Source organism: Akanthomyces muscarius, chromosome 4 (assembly GCF_028009165.1).
Source record: "Akanthomyces muscarius strain Ve6 chromosome 4, whole genome shotgun sequence".
In the NCBI taxonomy this organism is placed as follows: Eukaryota; Fungi; Ascomycota; class Sordariomycetes; order Hypocreales; family Cordycipitaceae; genus Akanthomyces; species Akanthomyces muscarius.
Genome location: NC_079244.1, coordinates 2,072,910 through 2,087,326, shown reverse-complemented (window position 1 = coordinate 2,087,326; position 14,417 = coordinate 2,072,910). Strand labels below are relative to the sequence as shown.

At 54.4% G+C, this 14,417-nt stretch overlaps 3 protein-coding genes across 4 annotated transcripts; 2 read left to right on the top strand and 1 right to left on the bottom strand.

The window, feature by feature from the left end:
* Nucleotides 1-3,714: 3,714 nt before the first annotated feature.
* LMH87_011364 (uncharacterized protein) lies at nt 3,715-4,875 on the top strand (the record flags this gene model as incomplete). Its single annotated transcript, XM_056200494.1, has 1 exon — nt 3,715-4,875. The coding sequence occupies one exon, from the start codon at nt 3,715-3,717 to the stop codon at nt 4,873-4,875; it is 1,161 nt and encodes a 386-aa protein (XP_056052337.1).
* Nucleotides 4,876-6,812: 1,937 nt separating this feature from the next.
* On the bottom strand, nt 6,813-10,082 carry LMH87_011363 (uncharacterized protein; the record flags this gene model as incomplete). Of its 2 annotated transcripts, none has more annotated exons than XM_056200492.1 (1): nt 6,813-10,082. In XM_056200492.1, the coding sequence occupies one exon, from the start codon at nt 10,080-10,082 to the stop codon at nt 6,813-6,815; it is 3,270 nt and encodes a 1,089-aa protein (XP_056052335.1). The 2 variants fall into 2 exon arrangements, with proteins under 2 accessions (XP_056052335.1, XP_056052336.1); XM_056200493.1 differs by having other exon boundaries at nt 6,813-9,530.
* A 2,453-nt stretch (nt 10,083-12,535) lies between these two features.
* LMH87_011362 (uncharacterized protein) lies at nt 12,536-14,136 on the top strand (the record flags this gene model as incomplete). Its single annotated transcript, XM_056200491.1, has 3 exons — nt 12,536-12,803; nt 12,897-13,677; nt 13,752-14,136. The coding sequence occupies 3 exons, from the start codon at nt 12,536-12,538 to the stop codon at nt 14,134-14,136; spliced, it is 1,434 nt and encodes a 477-aa protein (XP_056052334.1).
* Between the last annotated feature and the right edge of the window lie 281 nt (nt 14,137-14,417).

Here is a 14,417-nt window from a genome sequence, read left to right as displayed (position 1 = left end):
AGCTACTGCCGCTCTCTGAGAGGGGCTAGTGCGGCAGGCTGACCAGGGGGCCGGCCTGGGGTGGGCGACAATGCAACTCTGAGATTGCCATGCCCGTGGGTTAGAAGCTTGATGAGGGACCCAAACTTGAAATTGCAATATGATGCTGATGACAATGACAATTTAAAAGTTCCTCTCTATTGTCTGTCCTTGAGACCCATCGTCGGAGGTATCTTTGGTGTGCCGTGAGAGGAATGTAGAGCCCAACCCCGGGTTTCAACTGTGAGGTAGCGCCAGTCGTAGGAGCCAAGTATGGAAACCGGCCCCCCCAGCCGGCCTCTGCTGAGGCCAGCCAACCCCTGCTGGTTTGGTAACGTCTTGTAAGACGACACCACGGGCGACCGAAACCGTTGGCCGAGGAAGCTTCACTGCTGGGTTTGGCAAGGGATGTTCCTGGGGAGACAGGAGCCCAACGGTGCTAGCGTGCTTGATCTTGTCGAAGCCCAAGCAGAAAATACAACCTTGAATCTGTAACAAAGGCGGCAGGAATTAAACATTTGCTTTCTGGTCAATCGCCCATCCTGATTTAGAAGCACGAACCCACAACGGAGCTGGTGCGGGACAAGGGCCATTGTGTGTGTGAGGATGGCAGAGCGCCACAGGCGTTTGAATGGCCAGGAGGCGTCTACAATTCGATGCACTTATCCAGGGCTGCTGCTGCGCAGGCAAGGCCGCCTTGGACAGGCGTGGGTGGTATCCGCAAGCTGGAACCGGCCGGGGCGGTGCCACGAGATTTACGCGCCGGGCTGGGACTGGCTGGCTGTCGTGAATCTCTGTGTATGCCGTGTACCTTGTTGTGTTTACCACAGGCGCGAACGTAAACGGATAGAAAAAAAAAATCTATTTTGGTCGCACAGGAAGGATTCGCCGCTGTGCTTTGCAGTGCGCTTTGTTGAATATATCTGGACGGCCTAGTCCACCCCGGACCGCCTATTTCTTTTCGGTTTATACTTCTTCACTATTGTTTCTCCCTTTTCGACATTATCGAGGGTGGTCTCTTTTTTCTTTACTTGTTCAAATTTCCTTTTCTAATACAAGGTCTTCCCCCCTTTTCTCTTTTCCGTCATCGATTCTCCCTTGCCGCCTGGTGTGGAATTTTATCCGTCTTGAATTGCCTGGTAGCAATCACAAACTCCCCTTACGACTGACGAATACTACAACGGAGATTCCTTTTCCTTGAAAAGAAAAAGAAAAGAAAATAGAAACACGAAAGAGAATTCTGACGATTGAAACACGCCGTCTACGACTTTTTTCACGGGCAAACGCACCTGTGCGCAAACGACTCATCTGAATCACCGCCCTTTTGTGTGTGATATCCGGACGAACCGCAAGGCTGTAAATTGCTGGCCAATTTCAACCTGCACTTTCCTTTTTCCTTTTTTTGGGGGACCCACCAATTCGATCTTTTTGTTTTACAATTCTGCATTGTTCCTGAGCGTGTGAGTCTTGCCGCCCCCAATTTTGGACTGCATTCCAGCGCCTGGCCCAGCCCGCCATTGGCAGTCAAATTCCAGAGCCGAGCAGAGCCCGCTAACGCCACTGGCAGTCCCAGCACGCTTCCAGCCAGAGTACTCAGTACAGCGCACTCCAGCACGCTAGCGAGGTCGATCCGGGCTAAAACATTCACTACAAGCCCCAGCGCTACAGGGCTTTACAGGCTACTGAATCAGCCACCGAGGCAATCTATCGCCCAATACTAATATTCCTCCGCGCCAGTCGCCGGCTGCCCGCTGCCCACCAGCATCAATCAGCCCACCCAACCTCCCTCGCCCAGCGTTTGCATTATTGGTCGTGGTCCTGACTTGTCTTTGACGTACATTTGGCTTCACAGCTGTATATATATCACGACTCTTGTTCGTTCTTTTGGTTTTCATCATCTCCATCACAAACATCAGAAAACAACAGCTTCCTTCCTTTGCTGCATTGTATTCTTGGACCCTCGAGCCCAACAAAGCAAACAACGGCCACTTTCGCTTCTTGGACCCGTTCAACGACCGTTCTTTTCTTCTGCCTCTACCAAAATCCTACGCTATCCAGCTCGCTTGATTTCGGTTCCTTGCTAGCAGCAGCTTCAGCTTATTACTACGGACGAAAAGAAAGTTTGAAAGGCCTAAAAAGCAATTACGCCACGCCGACCCTGACTAGCAAGCAACGCATCCCGCTCGCTCGGTACACGACCCCACACTACATTCACCAGACATCTCGAGGACACGACAGCGCATCACCACTGCTCTTGTTTGCATCGTTCTTTTGAGCTTTCATCAAGGAAAAAAAAAGTCAAGCCAAAGAGCGCGATATTTTTCTCTTCCTGAAATTCTTTGTCCCTTTTCTGATCCCAGAATTTGTTCAAACACGCCGGAACAGGACACTCCAGCAACAGACCCTCGGATCGCTCTCCCTTTTGCTTTTTCGCCCTTGCACTAGGCGACACCACCAACAACCACCGATACACCACTCTCGTCTGAGCGTGCCCTTGACTTGCTTTTGCATTTCGACCTCATTACGAGAACAGTTGAACGGAAAACGCTCATTCCGCGGATCCCCAATATCCTCTTCGGCCACTACGACAACCCTGCGCTGCACTGCCTTGCGAATTTCATCTTTGCAGACGGCATCATCATCCTGAGATATATCCAGTTCGCTATTCAGCTCCGATATACGCTTGGCGAATCCGGCGAGTCGTTCACCACACTCGACACTCCAACTGGCGTCGCTGGTACAAACTCTATCCTCTGCCCACACCCCTTGTCCGTCTGAATCCCTGTCGGCCAGCCCGCCCGCCCCCGCAGCTACTTGCAACTTGTGTGGCAGACTAGGCGATTTCCGTTGTATCTTTGACTCAGGCACAGCATTTCGCCCTGCAGTGACCTCCTGGCGCTGTACCTACCAACTCGTTTCTTTTGCAGGCCTGCCAAACGTCACCCGCTGACGCCACCAACAGCTCACGCCCCTCCACCGCGCGGCGCCCCCCCAAGTGCCCCTCTCCCCCCTCCCCTTCAGGCGATCCACCCCCTGGAACCCACTACCGGCCGGTCCATTGCCAGGCACCACCATCGCTAAAACCGCCCGCTAGCCCACTCGCTAGCCCACCGCTACAGCCTACCATACCTACCTACCGGCAGACCCTGCTGCGCTGCGCCGCTACCACCAGTACCTGACCTGACCGTTCTGTCCTGCACGCCCGCCCTCCCGAAAGCAGCGCCCCAAAGAGAGTCAAGACCATCCAAGCACCAAGCAAGGCCCTGGTCGATTGTCTGTGTCTCGAGTCCGTGGCCACATGCTCCTTTGAACTCGTTCCCGCTTTCACGTCGTGTCTTGCTTTTTCACCCGCAAGAGATCACACATCCTCCCTTTTTTACTTCTTTCGAGATTTCCTCGGGCTTTTTAATTCCCCTCCCCCCAGAGTCTCGCCTTCCCCTCCCTCTCTCAACCTTCGCCCTTCTTCAAGACTCCTTCCTTGATTCATATACTTGATACGTCCCTTGTTTCTTCAGGCCGTATTATTTATATACTGCCTCGCGGCCGCTCTCTCCCACTCCAGATTTCTTCGCCAGCCTATTCTTGTATATCTATTAGGTCGACATCTGGGTACCGCCTCATTCACTCTCTTGACCACTCACACAGGGGACCCGCTACCATCCGCATATACTTACATCTCCTCCACAACCGCACATCATGGCCTCATCATCATCGAGAATGCTCAACATCGATGAGCTCAACAAGCATGCTCTCGAGCAGTTTGTCTACCAGCCTGTCAGCCGCGAGATGATCACCTACCTTGCCGAAGCCGCCCACAACGTCATCAGCTGCGACTCATCACTCATGCCCACGCAACCAGACGCCGCTTCTCAGAATCTGCCTCCCACGCCTCCCAAGAGCCCCGAGTCGGATCCCATCAAGCCCGCCGACGGCAGCCTGCCTACCGTCGAGGAGTTCATCACCCAGCTCGTCGTCTCCTCCAACGTCCAGGTCCCGACGCTCATGTCCACTCTCGTCTACCTCACCCGCCTCAAGTCCAAGCTCCAGCCCATGGCTCGTGGCCTCCGATGCACCACCCACCGCATCTTCTTGGCTGCTCTCATCCTCGCCGCCAAGTATCTCAACGACTCCTCTCCCAAGAACAAGCACTGGGCCAACTACACTCACATCACCACCGACATGTACGCCTTTGGCTTCAACCGCACCGAGGTCAACCTGATGGAGAAGCAACTGCTTTTCCTTCTCGAGTGGGATCTTCGAATCGTCGAGGAGGACCTTTACCGCGAGCTCGACTTTTTCCTTGAGCCCATCCGCCACAAGGTCGCCCACGCCCACGCCAAGCGCATGCGCCACCGCGAAGAGAAGCGTCGCCAGCAGGAGCTTTATGCCGCTGCTGCCGCCTCTGCCTCGATTCGCTACCCGAGCCCTCCCTCATCTCGTGGCCAGTCTCGATCTCGACACGCTAGCCCTGACAGCCGCCTGGCCGCTGCCCGCGCAGGCTCCATCACTCCTCCTGGCCTCACCTACAGCAGCTCCGCCAGCTCATACGCCTCGTCGGTCGCTTCAGCCTCGAGCAGACAACACTCGTGCTCCACCACACCCCTGGAGTCCGAGCAGGATCCTTTCGTGTATCAGGCACCTCTCCACGACAGCCTCTACGATTCACCAGTTGAGCTGTCGATGGAGAAGGACGCCATCACCGCCTCGACCCGCACGCTCAAGCCTACTGCCAGCAGGCTGCATCTGCACGAAATTGCCAATGACCACTATCAGCAGATTCAGGACGGTGTTGGCAAGAAGCGTCTTCGCCGCGGCATGTGGAGCCGTTTGCTCGGCGGTGCTGTGACCGTGCGATGAAGCAAATAAGACGTGGCCGGTTATGACTTTGGCGAGAGCCATACGTTGCCGACCAGGCGACGACAAACAAGCATGGCGTTTTCTTTCCTCGGATTCTATTTCTATTGCAGCGAGCTGTTAGACTGGTTCTCATGGCCTCTGCCCTTTTTACCCCGACTCACCGACTCGACGACCTCTGCCGAGAGCTTTCTTCTTCGATCACTTAATGCGCCCGTGCACAGGCGCCCGCATAACTTATATATCCACTCGTGCCTAATTACACCTATGACACGAAAAAGAAAATCTCGGACTGTGTTACTCATTTCTTTTTTTACGAGCATACGAACTTCAACACGTGGTTGGATTTCAGAAACATCTTTTTGGAAAGGGACTTTTTTTTAGGCGGAGTTTGGCGAAACTATAGCATTATCATTTCGATTCTTCATTGGCCGCCCCTGCCTCGGCATCTGACGACTGACAGCCTTGATGGTTCTGTTAACGGAAATACATGGCGGGAACAAGAAACACTTTTTCCTATGTTTTGGGGAAAGGGAATGATGCCTTGGTGGAAGGACATTCAGGTAGATTTTTCATAGCTTTTCCTTAATCTCACATGGGAGATTTTTCAATCAATGGCCTTGAGCCGCTTTCTACAAATATTTCATCTAAGTGATTGATTCTGCTGAGACGTACTATGCCCACTAACTAGACTTGGAGAGAGTGGCTGATTGGAAGCGATACAAACGTCGTACTTGGTGTACGTGTAGTACAACGGTCACCTCACTCCCCGCTTTCTGCGTTTCCTACTATCCGCCTCACCAACGCTAAGAAGTTATCACTGCTGTGGTACTTTTCCTTCGACGTTGTAGATTGCACATGCAAAAAGAATGATCAAGAGGCCTGCGCAGCTGGTAGGCAACGGCGCGCGCGAGACACCGTCACATCGCCCACCCCGCGATATGGGCTGTGTAAGTTGGATGGCTGGGTGGGGTTTGCTAGTTTCAAAACATGTGAATAGTGCCATGTTGCCGGCCAACTTGGAACATGGCCATGAAGCAGAACAAGAATTTTCATTTTAGTAGCTCATGATTTATGAAATGCAGCATACTCACATGAGAAGTGTGCACATCTCCCTCATGTGTCACGGTGTATATAAAACATGGCGAAATAAATGACAAGGGGCGGACAAGAGACGCCATTCAGCGTGATCGTTGCACGTGAATCATGGGATGGCATAGTTATCCGTCGAAAATGCTACTTTGGACATTTGGCCCAAGTTGGCTGCCATTCTCCAGAACCGGGAGAAGGGATGGGCTAGGCTCAAGCCGCAGCTTGCTGCTAGTGAACTGCGTGCTACACACCTGGGATGGGCACGTGGGCGCCTAGGCCACGGCAGCTGATGCAGCTATTCCGAATGGGCAGCAGCAGCCCGCCAACAATGATGATGCGCACATGCTTTCCTTTACCCCCCATTATGCAAAAATTTCCCGCGGCTGTATGGACCTGCTTTGCAAAGCAATGTCTGCACATCTTCTCATCAAGGTCGGGTGTGATTTAGCGTTTGATGTAGACGTGGGAGGGCGGCGTGTGGTTAGCGATGGGGTTCTGTGCCCTGAAGGGGCGGAGAGGTACTTGGGCGGCGTGTACATGATGTTGTGCCTTTGGCCCGTGGAACATCATAAAGGATGGTACACATCGCAGAAAATGGGAGAGGTGGGCAATAGTCTGATGGATACGCAACGGGATGGACATATATGTTTGGACATGTAAGCCTACCGTTTACACAGCGTCATTTTGGTCACAACAGACTGATACGAAGACCTCATGACGATGGAATAGTTTTGAAGAGAGAGGACCTAATATGAATTCATGGAGTTATAGCTATACAGCGCTGGTAATGCCAACAGTCATAAAAAAAGAAACTCGTTAAAACCCCTACTATACAAAGTGTTGACCACTTATACAACCATCTTCTTCGCTCGGAACCCCAAAAACGGAATGCCGCTGCGCAGGCTCAGACTGCTCAGCACGACCGACAGGCTCGACAGCGCCATGGCCAAGCTCGCCCACACAGGGTCCAGCTTGACGTGGGTGCCGGAGCTCGTCTGGATCGCGTACAGGCAGCCCGCGGCAATCGGCAGCGCCACCATGTTGTACACGAGCGCCCAGCCAAAGTTCATCTTGATGCGGCGAAAGACGACCTTGCTGAGGTCCAGCAGCGTGAGCACGGCCGTGAGCTGCGAGCTCGCGAGCACAAAGTCGGCGCTGGAAATGGCCACGTCGCTGCCCGAGCCAATCGCGATGCCAATGTCGGCTGTCGTCAGCGCCGGCGAGTCGTTGATGCCGTCGCCCACCATGGCCACCATGGCGCGGCCGCTCGACGACGACGAGCGGCTGCCCGCCGAGGCCTGCAGATACCGCACCTTATCGGCCTTTTCCGAGGGCAGCACCTCGGCGAGGACGTGGTCGGCCGGGATGCCGACGAGGTGGGCGACGGCCTTGGCGGTCGTCAGGTTGTCGCCTGAGAGCATCCAGACTTGGGTGCCGCGCTGCTGCAGGGCCCTGACGACTGGCACAGTCTCGTTGCGGATGGGATCGGAAATGGCCAGGATGGCACCGAGGCGCCAGGTAGAGGCTTTCCGTATGGCGACGAGAGCGACAGACTTGGCTTCCGTCTTCCAAGTGTTGAGCGTCGAGAGGACTCTGTCGGACATGACAACGTCGAGGTCTTTCAGGAGGGCTTCGTTACCGACGGCGATTTTGAGCTCAGAAGATTTAAAGGTAGCCTTCATTCCCTTTCCGGGGACTTCCTCAATGTCATCAAGTTCAGCCGATGATCGCCCAGCGCCGCAAAATGCCACAATTGCCTTGGCAATGGGATGAGTGCTGCTCTGCTCGATAGCCTTCAGGCCAGAGAGAATAGTGGTTTCCGGGACATCTATAGACCCTTCGGGCAGCATCGATGAGTCGGTAATTTGAGGCTCACCACCAACGGTAAGTGTGCCAGTCTTGTCAAAGACCACGCAGTCAATTCTGCTCGCCTTTTCAAACGCTTCGCCACCTCCTTTGACGAGGATGCCATGGTTGGCAGCGATGCCTCCGCCGACAAAGATGGCAGTAGGAGCAGCAAGTCCGAGACCGCAAGGACAGGCGACGACAAAGACTGCAATGGCAAACTGGAACGCAAACGCTATGCGTCCGCTGGAGGTGTTCGTCTCCTCGCCGGAGACCTTGCCCGTCTCCACCAATACCATCCAGATAATCCAGGTGACTATCGCAATGAGTGTCACCACGGGCACAAAGTAAGACGTCATGAGATCGGCGATTTGTTCCACGGGTGCTCGCTTCGTCTGGCCTTCGCGAACAACTTCGACAATCTGGTCTAGCATAGATTTGCCAGATGTGCCTGTTGCACGGATTGTAACTGCGGACCCCTTGTTGACAGTGCCAGCAAAGACTTCGTCACCCACGTTCTTCTTGATAGGCCGTGATTCACCAGTAAGACTAGACTCATCAAAATTGCTTTCACCAGAGAGAATAATGCCATCAGCGGCCGGTGAAGCGCCATGGGGAACTCTGATGATGTCGCCGTGCTCCAGCTGATCCAGAGGAATCGTTGTCGTCGTGACGTCACCTCCTGTGCCCTCGACGAGAAGTGCAGTGGTAGGACGCAGCTTTGCCAAGGCTTCGACTGCGCTTCCAGTCTTTGACTTGCTATAAGCCTCAATCAATCGGCCAGCAAGCAGAAATAATGTCAGGAAGACGACAGAGTCAAAGTAGAAACGATCCGCTGGGACATCGGTATCATGATTGATGGCTGCTGCAATCATTTGCGCAATGGATGAGAAATAGGCAATAGTTGTCCCCAGAGAGATGAGCAGGTTCATGCTGCCAAATTTGTAAAAGCGTTGACCAATAGGTGTGCGGCTGCCGCTCTTCCACATTGTCCAGATCTCCTTTATAGCCCGAGTGTGGAAGATGTCGGCACCGAAAAAGTAGACGGGGGTGGAAAGCGCAAAAAGAATGATCTCCATGCGATTGAGACCAGAAACCCATGGTTTCATTAAAAAGTGTTTGGTAGGATCCGAGTCGGAAACAAGGCTCATGTAGACAATGCCAAAGACAAGGCTCGGCACGGCAAGAATCAGAGCCAGGATCATGCGCCAGAGCAAAGCACGCTGATGCTTTGCGCGAATGGCCCTAGACCTCTCTTCAAGAGTAGGAGGGTGATAAATGGAGGCTTGCAGGGATGGATCTGTGGCCTCGATGGCTTTGAGGATATGGCGGACGGTGAATGTAGGAGATGCTGGGGTATATCGCACTTTGAGGTATGGCCGATTGATGGTAGGCTTCTTAAGAACCTCCACGTTTTTAGTGCCAAAGTTTTTCATTGTCGCGTAGACTCTGTCAGGGCACCGCGGGCAGAATATGCCGTCAATCTTGATTTCAACTTCGCGGGCGTCGGTGTTCTTGCTGGCCTGGCCTAGATCCTGGACCTTGTCCAGAGTGGCGTCGTAGCCCAAATCGGAGATGCCTTCAACAATGTCTTGAGCGCGATGAGGTTCTATAAAATCGACTACGGCACTGTTTGCCACGAGATTGACGGTGGTTTTGGAAACCCACGGCAGCTTCTCCATCTCCCTGGTAATGGTGTTGGTGCAGACGGCGCAAGTCATTCCGCCGACGGAAAGAGTAGCTCGCCAGGGGCCTGTAGATGCGACATCCGAGGTGACGATGCCATCGAGAGCAGCAGGTATAGTGGGCGACGGAGCGGGTGAGTGTTCCCGCGTGGGCGCATCGTGATCCTCGCCGTTTCGGCAGGACTCGCAGTTTTTGAGGTGGGCGGCGCGGGCAGCGTCTATGGAGGCAGAGGCTTTGGGTTTCCAGAGCCAAGAGAAGACGTCAAATGCGCTTCCTTCTTGAGGGGCGATGAGGTTGCCCTCGCCGTGATCGACGACAGTGACACTGTCGTCTGCGCTGTCGCAAGAGGAATCGACAGCGCACACATCAAAGCCAACGTCTTCCAGAGTCTTGGCCATGCTTTGGACAATGCCAGGTATAGTAGATTGATGCTCGACGGTAACGACAGAGGTGACTAGGTTCGGTGACACCCATTTTATCTGGTCGCCATAAGCTTCGGCTAGCAGGCTGCGAATGGCAGCGACGCATGATGGGCAATGCAGATTGCCCAAGAGGTAAGACGTCAGGGCGGTTTGAGACGGCGCCATGTTTGACGAACACCACGTTTGCTACGGGTGAGATGTTTGCTGGAGGCACAGTGGCCCTAGGTAGGATCGTACGATAGCGATGCTGCGGTGGTTTGGAATGCAACGTGAAAACAGAGAGGCGGGACTCGAGACTGTGGGGTTGGAATGGAAGAATTGGCAGGTGCTGGCGCTTGGATGAGACACAAGAAATCGATGAATGATACCAGAGTCCATGAGACGTAGCTGCCATGTCAGAGTTTTATATTAATTGTTCGATGACTTGTTAAGGCGGTGGTGGTGCGGTAATATGGCGGTCGATGGCAAACGACGCTAAAATCCGCACAAATATCGCAAGTACCTGGCGTGCAGGCAAGCCTCTCTGCAGGCGAGCGGTGGCTATCGGAAGTATGCATCGCGAAGCTAATGTCATTTTGTACGATTTATAATCTGAATGCTGCCAAATACTTTTTGAAAGCACCTTTTACCGTGCGTGCTGATGGGCTGCTGCACGGCATTGTTGCTAGTGGTACAAGCATCTGGAGATCTGGTGGCGAGGTGCTGTCCGATCTGGCCTATGCCTGTGCGACATTTTTGCGCTAAAACGCCCGAAATAGCGAGCCATGTTCTTCGAATGCTTGAATGCTACCAGACGAACGGCGGGTGGAGCTGTAGATCCCTGTGCGAGATTTGTGCGTAGGATTGGCCGTGTCTGCATGCAAATTAATTGATGCAGCCACAAGGAAGACAGAGAGCGAATAACACGCGTTTCTCGCACATTCTGGCGGCGGCATGCAAACGCAATTTCTACTCAGGCAGAAATTCCCCCAGATCACGTGCCTGTCCACTATTGTCTGCAATCCTTGGCCGCGTGACCACGTACAGTAGGCCTGACGAGCTACCAGTTCGTTATCAATGATACTATACCGCGGCTCCGGTACTGACGTGGAGCCAACGTGAGATTGTAACATCATATGCAGCGGAAAGTTTTGCAGGAGAGTTATGCAACCCCTCGCCTACTCGCAACGACGTTTGCGGCCGACTGACTCGGGCCGATGCGACCCCAGCGTCGCGATACTATTTCTACAAGAGTAAGAAACACTAAAACTACCACAAGCTCTCTCCAACAAGGTTATCAAACGATGCCGAATAGCGACGTCTTTAATAAATAAACTCGCAGTGCATTTCAGCCTTCAGCCAGGTTTCCCGCAAGACGGCAGCAGCCCGCCGCCAACCCCTGCCTAACGCTCTGCTAGCGCCTTCGCCGTCCAGATAAACTTTATTCGGCCAAGATGCCAAATGCTTCCACCTCTTCTTCTAATTTGGCTTTAGCGCATTGGAGCATATCCAATAAGCAATTTGCCCATGACAGCAGGGGATTCGCGACCCACAGCACACGACCGCCCAGCATCATCCCGAGCCAGTATCCTTGGCTGGGCGACGCAACCTGCAAAAGAATTGCCAAGTTGTGGCGCTCCTCTGCCCAGATAGTAGCGCTGGCAGACTGGTGTTTGCCCCAGCTCGCCTAGAGACGGCTCTCCTCATACTATCAGTAAAACGAACAAGGTCCGAGCCTTTCCGCTGTTGATAGGTAGGCAGGGGACACAGTCGCAACAGCCGCACCCCCTGCCTTCACGGCCTCCCCAGCAAGAATTTTCTTCTTCGTAGGGCTGCCAGTTGAATGCCGTTGATGTTGAGCTGGGAGATCATCTACAGTGTTTTGGTGGACCAAGGTGCCACGCAGCCGCGACTGGGTTGCCTCTCTCACCATGCGACCCCGGACAGCGCATTCAACATGAAGGCAGCCGAAATGAAAACCACAAGACGGCCAATGCAGGTCAAGTACACTCAAAATTGTTGCCATGTAGCTGAGGGCTTATAGCGCATCTCCCAAGAGGTTTCGTCTCCATTGGCAAGCCACTTGCCAAGTGTGACAAAGGGTAGCCAGCATTGCCTCTCAGCACCATAAACACCTGCTCTCCGGAGCCCGTATCCAAGCACTGAGGCCAAGTTGGCTTGAGCAAACCCCCAAACCAGCGCAGAGATTGTTTCGTTCTATAGAGATAGACAAGCCTAACAGCTAGCCGTACGCGCAGAGCCAGGCTGTGCGAGATTTGCGACCATGTTGGTATCCGCCCGCGCTCGGCGGCGGCGCCTTGGCATGCGCGAGGAACTCTGGGCAAAGAAAATGCCGGTCCCATGCTGCCTCATCCATACCTATTGAAGATGGGGAGTTTGTCTCAACTCCACAGATTAGACAATGATAACCATCAGACGGGTTAGGTCTCCTCCGTGACCCCACGGGGGCCCAGGCTCTTCGTCAAGTCTTGGCCGTTTCTTGGGGTTCATAAGCCCTTGTTTCCCCCAGTTTCTGAAAGAAATGCCCCTCGAACTGTTTTTTCTCTCTTGCTCTTACTTGGCAGCCCGTCACCCCCACCAGTAGAAGCAAAAAAGAGTCTCGCCAGTAGACATAAGCCATGGCCGAAAAGACGGCTGCCGACTTCAATGGCGTTGAGCCCGTCGTCTCCTCAGAGACTCAGAATGCCACCTCCGTGGAAGAGACCAAGAAGCCATGGTGGCACACCTTTCTCGTCTGGGGCTCCGCGCCGCAAATCATCCTGGCCGCGCTGCTGGCCCTCGCCATCGGCCTGCCCGTGTCGATGCTCGTCGACGAGATTCCCAAAGAAGCCCCCGTGTACCTCAACATTCCCGGCGACTTGTGGCTGCGTTCTCTAAAGGCCATTGGTAAGAAGCATCCATGAATGAAGAAAACAAACGATGGAACTGCCATGAAATTGACTCTCGAAACCCCTCCCGGCTGACACGCCACGTTTGCAGTGATTCCGCTCATCGTCTCGGCCATGATCCTCGCCGTGTACAAGCTCCGCGTCATCTCCCGCGGCGGTCGCGCGCTGGCCTCCTGGACCATCGGCTACTACCTCGCGACGACGCTCCTCGCCATTGCCGTCTCGTGCCTCATGACAGCGCTCGTGTGGAGCCCTATGTTCACCGAGGCGCCCGCCGACGCGCGCGTCTACGACCCGGACAGCACCTACGCCGCCTCGCAGGAGACCACGCCGCCGCTCGAGGGCGTCGTCCAGCAAATGTTCCAGTCCTTCATCCCCGACAACATTGCCTACGCCGTCGCCAACAACCAGCTGCTCTCCGTGCTCGTCGTCTCCATCGTCGTCGGGTACCTCATCGAGGACGAGTCCTCATCGATCCTGCGCGCCGCCCGCGAGGTCGAGCGCATGGTCACCATTGTCGTCACCTTCATTATCCAGTGCTCCGCCTTTGGCGTCTTCTCCCTCATCCTGTCCAACATCCTCAAGCTCGACCCGGCCACGATGGGCCGCAACCTCGGCGTCCTCATCGCCAGCACCCTCTCCAGCATGGCTATCCACCTCTTCGTCGCCGTGCCCCTCATCTTCTTCGCCCTCACGCGCATGAACCCGTACGTGTACTGGCTCAAGAACTCGCGTGCGTGGATCACCGCCTGGGGCTCGGCGTCGTCGGCCGCCACGCTGTCCATCTCGCTCGACTGCGCGCGCGACCGCGGCATCTCCAAGACGGTGCGCTCCTTTAGCGTGCCTCTTGGCTGCCTCATCAACATGGACGGGTATGTTCCAACCCCCCCAGCCCATCAAACGCAGCAGCTTTCAGATCTGTAGTATACTGACACACGCGCGCCAGAACCGCCATTTACTTTCCCATTGTCGTCGTCTTCCTCGCGCGCACGCAGGGCATGACGCTGAGCGCCATCGACTACGTCATCATCACCGCCGCCGCGACGCTCTCGTCCATTGGCACCACGCCCATCCCGTCGTCGTCGCTCGCGCTCTCCATCATGATTGCCGGGCTCGTCGGCGTGCCCGTCACGGGCATGATGGGCGTCGTCTTTGCCATTGACTGGCTACTCGACCGCTTCCGCACCGCGCTCAACGTCTCAGGTGACTTGTTTGGCGCCATGGTCGTGTACAAGAAGACGGGCATCGAGGACGAGGCTGAGGATGACCTGGTGATGGAGGGCGAGCCGATGCAGGAGGAGGCACCGCGGTACAACCAGTCCATGGCCTAAAATGTCAGTGTATGCAAGGGAACAGGTACGGATCTCCGCACTTAATGAATGGTGAATGTCAAATGGAGGACTGGATGAATGGATTGAAATGAGTTGTATTCGTCATCGCTCTATGAGAACATGCCTCTATGCTTTATATCAGCCGTCTTGTGTACCGGACAATGCGTCAGACTTGAATGTGTACATGTATATACAAATTTCGTACAGAAAGTCTGGCTTCTTTCAACATGGTCTAAAATCAGGTCGCCTGTCGCAGAAAAAAGGTTCAAAATATATGCAAA